This window comes from Mustela nivalis, assembly GCF_964662115.1.
Source record: "Mustela nivalis genome assembly, chromosome: 4".
Classification (NCBI taxonomy): domain Eukaryota; kingdom Metazoa; phylum Chordata; class Mammalia; order Carnivora; family Mustelidae; genus Mustela; species Mustela nivalis.
The window spans coordinates 6,584,934-6,598,956 of NC_139023.1; the positions used below are offsets into that span (position 1 = coordinate 6,584,934).

Sequence of the window (14,023 nt, forward strand, 5' to 3'; positions counted from 1 at the left end):
CGTGTCTGTGGAAGGACAGAAGGGTCAGAGATGCCCTGGAATGCAGTGAGTGCAATAAGGCAACCTAGAAGCGTCATAGCAGGCTTTTTTTTTTTTTTTTTAATTTTATTCATTTATTTGACAGACAGAGACCACAAGCAGGCAGAGAGGCAGGCAGAGAGAGGAAGGGAAGCAGGCTCCCCGCAGAGCAGAGAGCCCAATGTGGGGCTCGATCCCAGGACTCTGAGATCATGACCTGAGCTGAAGGCAGAGGCTTAACCCGCTGAGCCACCCAGGCACCCCCGTTGGAGGCTTTTTAACAGACTTGGTACAGCGGAAACATGTTCTTATCTGACACGACCACTTTTTTTTTTTTTTACGATTTTTAAAAATTTATTTGTGATAGAGCGAGAGCGGGAACACAAGCAGGGGAAGCTGGAGACGGGGGAAGCAGGCTCCCCACTGAGCAGGGAGCCCGATGCGGGGCTCGATCCCAGGACCCTGAGACCATGACCTGAGCTGAAGGCAGACACTGAACAACTGAGCCACCCAGGTGCCCCCGACACAACCACTTTTGATGTGCCCTTTGACCATGTTAGTAAAGCCGAGGACACGCAGACGCCATGGTGCCCCACTGCTCTGCGTCAGCTCCCTGGCCGGGACAACGCCTGTGCTGACCTGTAAGGAGACATGCACAGGAAAGTTCATCGCAGTGTGGTTTTAGGTTTAGGAGTGGAAAATCGGAAGCAGTCTAAGGCACTCTAAAAAGGAGAACATAAATTGTGGTGTAGCCATATGAGGGGATACCAGAAAGATTTAAAATACAATATATCTTATATTTAAAATATAAGTGTTCATAATATAATATTGAACGAAGAAGCAAATTACAGGAAGAGAATACGCGTGCTGTTTATATAACACTTCAGTAGAGCAGACCGTGCCGCGCGTTGTTTGTGAATGTGCACGTTTGTGAAAGGGTTAAGACCTGCAAAGGAGAGGATAGACCCCAAGTTCAGGACAGCAGTTACCCCTGAGGGCGCAGGGAAGCGTTGGAGTCGAGAGTGTCACACTGGAGTCAGGAGTGTCACACCAGAGTCGGGAGCTTCACACCGGAGTTGGGAGTGTCATTGGGAGTGTCACACCGGAGTTGGGAGTGTCACACTGGAGTCGGGAGTGTCACACCGGAGTCCGGGAGCGTCACACCGGAGTTGGGAGTGTCACACTGGAATCGGGAGTGTCACACTGGAGTCCGGAGTGTCACACAGGAGTCCGGGAGCGTCACACCGGAGTTGGGAGTGTCACACAGGGGCGCCTGCATGGCTTGGTCGGTCCAGCGTCTGCCTTCGGCTCCGGCCACGGTCCCAGCGCCCTTTGCTGCCTTTTCATCTTTCGCTTTGTCCCCGCCTCCCCCTTGCTTCTGCTTCGTCCACACTGACTCGTGTCCGTGCTGGTCTGGACGACGCTTCGATTTCTTTCCGTGTGAGTCTCCGTCCTGAATGTCCTCTTCATTTTCTACCGCTCCTTTTCCCCCCCTTGGCCTGGTGTGGCTGTTACTCCACCTGCTGCCTCTTAAACTTCTTTCCTGATCATTTCTCTTCTACCCCAAGTGGCTTGGGTTCCTTTCAAGCCTTCTTTTGCATCTTCACTGCCCGCCTGTAGCCCGTGGACTTGAGCCACGTTGTGCCCGAGAACAGTTGTTAACGCACTGGCTCTTCCGTTCTTCCCTCCTACCAGATCCGTGTACATAACTTTCAGTGACTTCGAGAGTGTGCGGGGCCTGCCTGCCTTCCGCTATAAGGTGCCTGGAGAGATACTAGCCAACAGCTCGGACAATGCCGGCTTCTGTGTGCCCAAAGGAAACTGCCTGGGCTCGGGCGTTCTGAACATCAGCATCTGCAAGAACGGTGAGGCCGGGGGAGGGACGTGACCCTGTCGCCTCGAGGCGGGGGGGAGGGCCGTGACCCTGTCGCCTCGGACGCAGGCTTAGTTCCTCAGCAAAGAATGTTCTCAGCCCACATGAAAGAGTGATTCCGACTTTTCCAGAATAATATTTCATAATGTGGCTGTAGAATGGTAAACTACTGGCTTTTCTGCATTGCTTGTTTTTAAAAAAAAAAAAAAGTAAGGTATAACTGACATATAACATTGCGTTAGTTTCTGGTATACACTCTAATGATGCGTGATTTGTATATATTGTAAAATGATCGCTGCACTGAGTATGCTTAACATCCATCACCACACACAGTTACAAAGACAAATGTTTTTCTTGTGACAAAGACTCGTGAGACCTGTCCTCTTAGCAAGCTGTAAACATGCAGTACAAGTAACTATAGTCACTATGTCGTGTACTACATCCCTGAGATCTTTATTTTATAACTGGAAATTTGCATCTGTTGAACCCCTTTCCCTCAACCCCACCGTCTCTGACAACCTCTGATCTGTTCTCTGTTTCTATGAGCTTGGTTTGTTGTTGCTGCTGTTCCTAATTTCCACATGGAAGTGAGATCGTAGATGCTTGTCCTTGTCTGATTCATTTCACTTAGCATCATGCCCCCACGTTCCATCCATGTTGTTCCACATGGCAAGATTTCATGCCTTTTGTGGCAGTATTCCACTGCGTGTGTGTGTGTGTGTGTGTGTGTGTGTGTGTGTGTACACCCCACGTATTTATTCATTCACCCATTGATGGACAGTTAGGGTATTTCCATATCTTGGCTATTGAAAATAATTCTGCAATGAACATAGGGTGCATATATCTTTTTCAAATTAGTTTTTATTTTCTTTGGGTAAATACCCAGAAATGGAATTGCTGGATAGTATGGTAGTTCTGTTTTTAATTCTTTTAAGATTTTATTTTTATTTATTTATTAGACAGAGAGAGGGAGAGTGTACATGCAAGCAGGAGGAGGGCAGAGGGGGAAGGAGAGGGAGAGTCTCCCGCAGACTCTGCCCTGAGCGTGGTACCTTACGCGGGGCGTGATCTCATGACCCTGAGATCATGACCTTAGCCGAAATTGAGAGTCTGACTCTTAACCAACTAAGCCACCCAGGTGCCCCTATTTTTAATTTTTTGAGGACCCTCAAAAGATTATATCATTTTCTCCATATATTTTCTATATATTGTGGCTGCACCGATTTACATTGCCACCAGCCGTGCTCAAGGATGCGCTTTTCTCTGCATCCTCACCAACACCGGTGGTTTCTTGTGTTGTTGATTTTAGCCATTCTGACAGGTGAGAGGTGATCCCTCATTGTGGTTTTGATTTGCATTTCCCTGATAATTAATAATGTTGAGCATCTTTTCATGCCATTCGTATATCTTCTTCGGGAAGAAAGTCTATTCGGATCTTCTGCCCATTTTTTAAATTGGATTGTTTGGATTTTCTTGCTCTTGAATTGCATGAGTTCTTTATATATTTTGGATGGATGTTAACCCTTTACAGGTACATGATTTGCAAGTATTTTCTCCCATTCGGTAGGTTGCCTTTTCATTTTATTGGTGGTTTCCTTTGCTGTGTAAAAGTTTTTTAGCTTGATGCAGTCCCATTTATTTTTGCTTTTGTTGCCTTTGCTTTTGGAGTCAGATCCAAAAAGCCATCACCAAGTCTTATGTCATGGAGCTTACTGCCTATGTTTCCTTCTAGGAGTTTTATGGTTTTGGTCTCACATTCAAGACCTTAATCTGTTTTGAGTGTATTTTTGTGTGTGGTGTAAGAGAGTGGTCCAGTATCATTCTTCTGCATGTGGTTGTCCAGTTTTCCTGACATTTATTGAAGACTCTGTTTTTTCCCCATCGTATGTTCTTAGCTTCTTTGTGATAAATTAATTGGCCACATGTGCATGGGTTGTATTTTTTGGGTTCTCTATTCTGTTCTAATGACGTAATTTTCTATTTTATGCCAATACTGTACTCTTTTGATTACTATAGCTTTGTAATATAGTTTGAAATCAGAGAGTATGATATTTCCAGCTTTGTTCTTCTTTGTTAAGATTGCTTTGGCTACTTGGGGGTCTTTTGTATTTCCTCACACAGTTTTTAGGATTGTTTATTCTATTTCTGTGAAAAATGCCTTTGGAATTTTGATAATGATTGCATTGAATTTGTAAATTGCTTTGGATAGTATGGGCATTTTAACAATATTAGTTTTTCCAATCCATGAACATGAATATCTTATCTATTTATTTGTGTCTTCTTAAATTTCTTTCCTGTTACAATTTTCAGTGTACAGGTCTTTTATCTCCTTGCTTAGATTTATTCCAATGTATTTAATTCCTTTTGATGTTATTGTGACTGGGATTATTTTCTCTTTCTTTATTTTTTTCTGGTATTTTATTTACATGTCAGAGAGGAGGGGAAAGAGAGAGGAGAGGGAGAGAGGGAGAGAATCTAAGCAGGGGGAGAGGTAGAGGGAGAAGCAGACTCCCAGCTGAGCAGAGAGCCCGATGTGGGGCTTAATCCCAGGACTCTGGGATCGTGATTTGAGCCGAAGGCAGATACTTAACCGACTAAGCCACCCAGGCATCCCTGGGATTATTTTCTTAATTTCTCTTACTGAGAATTCATTATTAGTGTTATAGTAACACAACTGACTTTTATATATTGATTTTTTTTTTTAATCTTGCAACTTTACTGAATTTGTTTTTTAGTTCCGGCAGTTTTTTGATAGAGTCTTTCAGGTTTTCTTTTTCTTTTTCTTTTTCTTTTTAAGATTTTATTTATTTATTGACAGATAGTAGTAGGCAAAGAAGCAGGCAGAGAGAAGGGGAAGCAGGCTCCCCACTTTGCAGAGAGCCTGATGTGGGGCTCAATCCCAGGACTCTGAGATCATGACCCAAGCTGAAGGCAGAGGCTTAACCCACTGAGCCACCCACATGCCATGAGTCTTTGGGGTTTTTTACGTATGATATCATGTCATCTGCTAATAGTGACAGTTTTACTTCTTCTTTACCAATTTGGATGCCTTTTATTTCGTTATCTTGCCAGAGTAATTACTCTGGCTAGGACTTCCAATACTATGTTGAATAAAAGTGGCAAAGATAGGTAATCGTCCCTTGTTCCTGATTCTAGAGGAATAGCTTTAAGCTTTTCACTGTTGAGTATGATGTTAGCTGTGGGCTTGTTGTATATGACCTTTATTAGGTTGAGAGATGTTCCCTCTATATCCACTTTATCATGAGTTTTTATCATAATGGATATTGAATTTTGCCATATTCTTTTTTTCTGCACCTGTTGAAATGATCACCGATTTTTATCCTTTACTTTGTTAATGTGGTATATACCCTGTTGTTTGCTTTGCAAATGTTGCATCATCCTTGCATCCCTAAAGTAAATCTCACTTCATTATGGTGTACAATCCTTGTAAAGTATTGTTGAATTCAGTTTGCTAATATTTTGTTGAGGATTGTTGCATTTATGTTCCTGAGGGATATTGGCCTATAATTTTCTTTTCTTGTGCTGTCCTTGTCTGGTTTTGGTATTAGGGTAACACAGAGCTTGTAAAAATGAGCTTGGAAATGTTCCCTGCCCTTCTATGTTTTAGAATACTTTGAAGGATTGGTATTCATTCTTCTTTGAGTATTTGGTAGAATTCACCACTGAAGCCATCTGATCCTGGACTTTTGTTGGGTAAGAAGTTTTTGATTACTAACTCAATCTCCTTAGTAATAATTGTTCAATTCAGATTTTCTGTTTCTTCAAGATTCAGTCTTGGAAGGTTATGTTTCTGGAATTTATACATTGCCTTTAGGTTTGTTGGCATGTAATTGTTCATAGTAGTCTTCCATGATCCTTTGTATTTCCGTGGTATTAGTTGTACGATCACTTCTTTCATTTCTGGTGTATTAATTTGAGCTCTCTTTTTTCTTGAGGAGCCTTAGCAAGAGTTTGTCAATTTTATCGTTTCAAAGAACCAGTTCCTTGCTCCATCGATCTTTCCTGTTATCTGTTTAGTCTCTATTTCATTCATTTCCGCTCTGGTCTTTGTTATTCCCTACTTCTTCTAACTTTGGGCTTCATTTTTTCTTCTTTTTCAAATAACTTAGCTTATTTGACAGTTTCATGTTTCTTACGATGCGTACTTCCCACCCTGAATTTCTGCCTTAGAATTCCTTTTGCTACATTCCCTAAATTTTGAGATGTTGTATTTTCACTTTCATTCATCTCAAGGCATTCTTTGATTTCTCCTTTGACTTCTTTTTTGACTCATTGGTTGCTCAAGAGCATGTTATATAGTTTCCTCATATGTGTGAATTTTCCAGTTTTCTTACTATAATTGATTTCTAGTTTTATACCATTGTGGATAAGGAAAAAATGCTTGATGTGATGTCAGTCTTTTTAAATTTTTAAGACTTGTCCTAACATATAATCTGTCCTGGAAAATGTTTCACGTGCACTTGAGAAGAATGTGTATTCTGGTGCTTTTATATAGAATGTTCTTTATGTATCTAAGTTCATCTGGTCTCATGTGTCATTTAAGGCCAGTTTCCTTTTTGATGTTCTGTCTGGATGACCTGTCTGTTGATGTGAGGTGGAGTATTACAATCTCCTGCCATTATCGTTTGGCTATCTATTTCTCCTTTTAGGTCTGTTAATATTTATATATTTAGGTGCCCCTATGTTGGGTGCATAAATATTTATAAATGTTATATCCTGGATGCCTGGGTGGCTCAGTCATTAAGCATCTGCCTTCAGCTCAGGTCGTGATCCCAGGGTCCTGGGATTGAGACTCACACGGGCTCCCTGATCAGCGGAAAGCCTGCTTCTCCTTCTCCTACTCCCCCTGTTTGTGTTCCCTCTCTTGTTATGTCTCTCTCTGTCAAATAAATAAATAAAATCTTTTTTTAAAAATGTTATATCCTTGGGACACCTGGATGGCTCAGTCAGTAAGGCATCTGCCTTCAGCTCGGGTCATGATCTCAGGGTGCTGGGATTGAGCCCCCCATTGGGCTCTCTGCTCTGCGGGGAGCCTGCTCCCTCCTCTCTCTCTATGCCTGCTGCTCTGCCTACTTGTGATCTCTGTCTGTCAAATAAATAAACAAAATCTTTAAAAAAAATGTTATATCCTCTTGTTGGACTGATTCTTTTATCATTATATAATGCTCTCCTTTGTCTCTTTTTACAGTGTTTGTTTTAAAGTCTATTTTGTCTGATGTAACTAAAGCTACCCCAGCTTTCTTTTGATTTCCAATTACATGGGACATTTTTCCTTCCATGTACTTTCAGTCTGTATGTGTCTGTACATCTGAAGTGAATCTCTTGAGGCAGCATATGGATGGGTCTTGTATTTTTCTCCATTTGATCACTCTGCATTTGATTGGAGAATTTAGTCCATTTACATTTGAAGTCATTATTGAGGGGCACCTGGGTGGTACAGTCAGTTTAGCATCTGATTCTTGGTTTCGGCTTGGGTCGTGACCTCAACAATGTGCGATTGGCCCCCTTGTCAGACTCTGGGCTCAGTACAGAGTCTCCTTTAGGGTTTGCTCTCCTTCTGCCCCACCCCTGCACACACACACTTGCTGTATCTAGAAGAATTAAGTCTTTAAAAAATAAATAAAGTAATTATTGATAACTAAACGTATTGCCATTGTGTTCATTGTTTTCTGGCAGTGTTGTAGTTCCTCTGCTCCCTTTCATCTTTCTCTTGTGTAATGCTTCTTATTCCTAGAATGGTCATGTGTTTTCTGGGTGGTAGTTTAGAAGTCTTAATAGTAATAATTTCAGTAATAATAGTTCATGTTTACCAAGCACTTATCGTAGTCATTGTTCAGCTAGTCATTGTTCTAAGTAGTTTACGTATATACATGGAGTTAATATGTGGAAATTAACTGATTTCATGTTCGTAACAATGCTAAATGAGAAAGTGGAGAACTTGGTAATGAGAAAGTACATATCTTGTTAAAAATTTATGATGATTTCAGCATTGGGGAGGGTATATGATATGGTGAGTGCTGTGAAGTGTGTAAGACTGAAGAATCACAGCCCTGTACCCCTGAAGCAAATAATACATTATATGTTAATTAAAATAATAAATAAAAAAATTTTATGATGATTTCAAAACAGAGTTTTTTTATTAACATATAATGCATTATTTGTTTCAAGGGTACAGATCTGTGAATCATGAGTCTAACACACTTCACAGCACTCACCATAGCACATACCTTCCCCAATGTCCACAATCCAACCACCCTAACTCTCCGCACCACTCCCCAGCAACCCTCAGTTTGTTTCCTGAGATTAAGAGTCTCTTATGATTTGTCTCCCTCCCCGGTCCCATCTTGTTTCATTTTTCCCTCCCTTCCCCACAAAACCCCCCTCCCTGCCTCTCAAATTCCTCATATCAGAGAGATCATGTGGTAATTGTCTTTCTCTGATTGACTTATTTTGTTTGCTTAGCATACCTGACTACAAATTTCCCAGTGTCTCTGAATGTCTGAGCTATTCTGCTCCTTTCCATGAACGAGGCAGGATTATTGCTAGTACAGCTGACAAAGCATTTTCTTCATCTTGAAAACTAACTTTAACAATCATATGTTGCATAATTAGTCACAGTGTTCTTACTAGATAGGCATCCAAAGGCCTCTTTTTATAATCATGGAAAGCAGGGCTCAGAGAGGTAAAATGATTTTTATAAAATTTTTGTCTCTGAGCAAATCCCCGCTAGAACATACGGTCTTCTCCTGTCCATGCCGTGATAATTCTTAGGCTACAATTCCTCTTTAAAGTTTCTTTTGAGAAATTTTGGAACCCCTCTTTCCTAAATAAAGTAATGTGCTAACTTTTGCCCTTGTATCTAATTTGCTTGAAAAAAAATCTCCTTTTGGGGTAAGTCTCAAGTCAGCAGTATACCTCCCTATTCCTTCTCTCCCATGGCAGTGGCTCCTAAACCTGGCCTTGCAGGGGAATTATCTGAAGAGTCATTAAAAATAGATGTCCCAGGGTCCCAGAACCTGTACTTTTAACCTGAGCTCCAGGTGATTCTCATGAAGGTGGTGCGTACCATTTGGAAACCACTGTGCCCGGGGACATGGCACCCTTCCCTGGAGATACATAAGACCAAAGTAAATGGGAGCAAGTGCGTGCTTCTGACCTCTCCTGCTTCCTCCCTAGGTGGATGGTCCTGAAATCGTGCCTTGCCCACTCAGTCCATGTGCCTCTGGCTCAAGGCACAAATGTGGACATATTTTTTCTCATTGTTTTGCTAACATTCTGCTTCCTCAAAAAGTTGATATCAAGATCAACAAAGATTCTCTCTGGCAAATCACTGTCTTGCTACAGTCCTTTTCCTCTTATGTACTTGCCTCTTATGTACTCCCAGATGTGGACCGAAAAGTTGGTCTCTCTGGAATTATCCTCAGGTATTTCAAATTTCCTTGGAGAACATTTTGGATAGTGGGATGAGAGAGTGTTCTAGAGTCAGGCCGATCTGGATTTGATCCATATTCTGTCTGTTAGCACATTAGCCAAGTTAATGAAGGAGGTAAAAATCTCAGGGGTGCCTGGGTGGCTCAGTCATTAAGTGTCTGCCTTTGGCTCAGGTCATGATCCCAAGGTCCTGAGATAGAGCCCCGCATCGGGCTCCCTGCTCAGTGGGGAATCTACTTCTCCCTCTCCCTCTCCCTGTCCCACTGCTTGTGTTCCCTCTCTCTCTCCCCCTTCTTGTGTTTCTTGGTGTTGAATAAATAAAATCTTAAAAAACGAAAAGAAAAGACACGGAGGTAGACCTCAATTTTCTCATCTGTAATATGGGAATTGATGATAACTTCCTTGAAATATTGTGTGAAGGTGAGAGATTATGTATATAAAACACTCAAGACAATGTCTGGCCCTTATTAAGTACCCAATAAATCTTTAAAAATACATTTTAAAGATCACTGTAGATCTCAAATAAGGAAATTATGGCTTTGTGAAACTGTTTAGTGAACAGTTTCTTCCTAAACAAAACACACGGACATGACAGATGGTATGTATCTTGAGCATGGCTGATAGATAATGTAAGCAAATCTAAATTATTTGGCAATAAGCAGATTTTTCCAACAATTGTTGGATCCCTCTCTCCTCTTCAGTAGCACGATCTAGAATAGGTTTCTTTTAATAACTTGTTTCCCTATTTGTTCCTTTCCTAAAAAAATCTTATTAAAGTATATTTGACAATACAGTGTTCTGTTTTAACGCTTCACAGCATAGTGATTTGACAATTCTGTATATTATCATTCACCATAGTAAGTGCAGTCACATCTGTCACCATAAAACATTATTACAATTATTAACTGTATTCACTATGCTATGCTATTCATGTCTGTGTGACTTTCTTATTTTATAACTGGAAGTTTGTACCTCTTAATCCCCTCCATTTATTTCACCCAACTCCCCCAGTCACCTACCTTCTAGCAACCACCACATTGTTTTCTGTATTTATAGGTCTGTTACTGTTTTGTTTGTTTGTTTTGATTTTAGATACTACAAGTAAGTGACATTATATGGTATTTGTCTTTGTCTGAGGTCTTTCACCTAGCATAATACCCTCTAGGTCCATCTATGTTGTCACAGATGGCAAGACCTCACTCTGTTTTTGTGCCTCAGTAATATTCTGTTGTACATAGATGCTGCAGCTTCTTTATCCATTCCTCTATTGATGACACTACTGTAAGTAATGCTTCAGTGAACATAGGGCTGCGTGTTTCTTTTCAAATTAGTATTCTCATTCTCTTTGGGCAAATACTCAGTGATAGAATTATCAGATCATACGGTATTTCTATTTTTTAATTTTTGGAAGAAACTCTACACTATTTTCCACTGTGGTGGTACTAGTTTACCCACCAACAGCACACAAGGGTTACTTTTTCTCCATGTTCTCATCAACACTTGTTATTCTAATCTCTTTTTGATACTAGCCGGAACAACAGGTGTGAAGTGCTAGCTCCTTGTTATTTCGGCTTGTATTTCCCTGATGATGTGTGATGTTGAGTATTTTTTCATGTGTCTGTCAGTTAACTGGATGTCTTCTTTGGAGAAATGTCTATTCAGGTCCTCTGCCCACTTTGTAACAAATTATTTTTTTCACTGTTGAGTTGTGTAAGTTCTTTATATATATTGGATATGAACCCTTATCTTCTCCCATTAAGTTGGTTGCCTTTTTCTTTTGCTGATGGTTTTCTTTGCTGTGCCAAAGGATTTTATTTTGGTGTGGTCCTGATAGTTTCCTTTTGCTTTTGTTTCCCTTGCCAGAGGAGACATATCTATAAATATGTTGTTAAGGCCAATGTCCAAGAGATTATTGCCGTTTTGTTTTTGTTTTTGTTTTTGTTTTTTTTCCTAGGAGTCTTATGGTTTCAGGGCTCATAGCTGGGTCTTTAATCTGTTTTGAGTTTATTTCGGTATACGGTGTAAGAAAGTGGTCCCATTTCATTTTCTTACATGTAGCTGGCCAGTTTCCCCAACATAATTTATTGAAGAGATTGCCTTTCCCCCATTGTATGTTCTTGCCTCCTTTGTCATAGATTGACCATACACTTGTTTAATAAAGCTTTGTAGCATATCTTGAAATCTGAAACTGTGATGCTTTCAGCTTTGTTCTAATTTCTCAAGATTGCTTTGGCCTATTCGGGGTCTTTGTAGGATCTTACAAATTTTAGGATTATTTGTACCAGTGCTGTGAAAAATGCTACGGATATTTTGATAGGCGTTGCATTGATTGCAAGGTGGATTGTCTTGGCCATTATAGACAGTCTCTATTTGAGTTTTAATATGAATAGGGAAGGAAATAAAAGAGAAAACAACAGACCATGTGGGCAGACCTTGAGCTAGTCAAATGCTGGGCAGATAGCATGACCAGGCAAAGTCTTAAAAAATTTTGTATCAACATATTCAGGAGAAGAAAGCCTGTCTTAGGTAAACCAGGAAAAGCAGAAAAACAGAAAAGCAGGCCAAAAAAAAGGGAAAAAAAGTCCTTTTACTGGTAGAGATTTGCTGTTGAAACAAGTGCTTTCAGATGAGATGTCTCTCATTCAGTTAGAATTCTGCCTTCATCACCAACAGCCGGATGTCCCTGGACGTGTTTTGTTCTAACGCCTCTGAACTTCACTGTCCTCAAATGCAAAATGAAGTTAATAGGTTTAACTTAATAGGGCTCCTGGGAATGTTAATTAAAATAATGTGTGTAAACCTTTATATTTCATAGGTGCAAGAAATACTGGAGAATATGTAATTTAGCCATGACTTCACTATATATGGTAGAATAAAATAATGTTAGGGTCAATGAGATGTCAGCTAAAAGAGTATAAATCCCAAACTAGGAGGTGTCAGACGGAATTTAACCTGCCCTCTCCCCCACCCGAGGTTACTTATGGATAGAACTTCCCCCTCCGTAGGAACCAGGTTTGTGGGCAGGAACTTCCCATTCATCTTGGACTTTCAAGAACCACATCATTCATTTCTGTTTTCCTTAAAATGCAGGTGCACCTATTATTATATCTTTCCCACACTTCTACGAAGCGGACCAGCAGTTCGTTTCTGCCATAGACGGCATGCATCCCAATAAGGATGATCACGAGACATTTGTGGACATAAACCCTGTGAGTGCACACGTCTTCCTGGTAAAAGCTTGCATTTTATTCTGTCCAACGCAGTGTTTATCGGCTTAGTCCAGAGCCCGTTAACATTACTGTCTGCCTCGCATATACATATTCAAGGGGAAAAGACTCAGCTCTGTGCATGTGATACCTAGTCTCATGGCCTAACAGGCTGAACTGTGTGGCCCTGACAGGCAGAAATAGCGGCAAACCTAACAAAAAAGCACCTGTGTAAACATTGCATTGCTGGAATGACCGAAATTGGACCCGTAAAACCTGGCCAGTGTTCTGCTGCCAGCCTTGGACTTGAACGTGTATACATTCTCCCACTGGCAGACAGATCAGCAGGGTCGAAGCCACATTTTTTCTTTGCTCACTGCTGGGAATGTTTTGGTTGAAATTTAAATATATGGTGCTTTTTTTAAAAAAAATATTTTATTTATTTACTTGACAGAGACTCAGCGAGAGAGGGAACACAAGCAGGGGGAGTGGGAGAGGGAGAAACAGGCTCCCCGCGGATCAGGGAGCCTGATGCAGGGCTCCATCCCAGGACTCTGGGATCAGGACCCGAGCAGAAGGCAGACACTCAACAGCTGAGCCACCCGGGTGCCCCGAGCCTCAGTTACTTCTAGCAAGCCTCATTCTGCAGGCACTGTTGAGAGTTTATTGTATGATATTAATTTAAAAGGCATTAGATATACATGTACTTTAGTCCTGTTTTCAAAGAGGAGATAAACTAAAAACCACGTTAAAAGGAAAGGAATATCGTTTTATGACATGAGAGCCCTTCACTGTTGGAACTGAGTTAGAGGTCAGCTATCTTCATTTTGGGGATTTTGAGCACAGGGAACAGTAAAGAAATAGCAAGAACAGCCTTTTAGCTCAGCAATTTATAGGCACTTTGCTCTTGTGTCTGAGAAATCAATGGTTTTATCTTTTTGTGAAAAAGATCCAAGTGTTTTTCCCCCTCACCCCCTCTTCCCCGCCTTTTCTCTTCACCTTCAATCAGTTCCTCTTCCTCAGCAGAAAGGTGGGCAGGTGCTTGTCCCCGAGGGCCAGGGCAGTCCCTTAACCGCAGTTCAGAGGCGAAGCGGCCACGGGCAGACCGCCTCCCCCGCGTCGTGGGCGTCCCGACCGTCCCGGGGCCCGCTCTCGGGCTCCGAGCTCCCTCCTGGCAGGGTTGCCCAGGGCTTCACCATCCCGAGGGGAGCATCCTGGGTGCTCGCCAGCCGCACCCCATGTCAGGCTTCACTCTAGCCCTGCGGCATCACGGTCTGCATGGTCCCAAGGCCCCAGAGCTCGCCCGCGTAGTGAAGTTTGGGAGGCAGTGGTCCACCAGGCACCCGACCACAGCCGCGGTTCTGCCTCTGCCCTGGGGTCCGTGTTGCCTTGTCCCACCTGTCCTAGCGGACCTGGCAGCGGCCACGCTCGTTCTGAGCATCCCATGGAGCTGGTGCTTTGCCAAGAAAAGCTG

At 41.8% G+C, this 14,023-nt stretch overlaps 1 protein-coding gene across 1 annotated transcript in view; it reads left to right on the plus strand.

The window, feature by feature from the left end:
* Positions 1-14,023, plus strand: part of SCARB2 (scavenger receptor class B member 2) — a 70,942-nt gene that overhangs the window by 47,560 nt on the left and 9,359 nt on the right. Inside the window, exons 7-8 of the mRNA XM_082727002.1 lie at positions 1,714-1,883; positions 12,434-12,552. Coding sequence (XP_082583128.1) covers positions 1,714-1,883; positions 12,434-12,552 — 289 coding nt within the window. The remainder of the gene's footprint in view (positions 1-1,713; positions 1,884-12,433; positions 12,553-14,023) is intronic.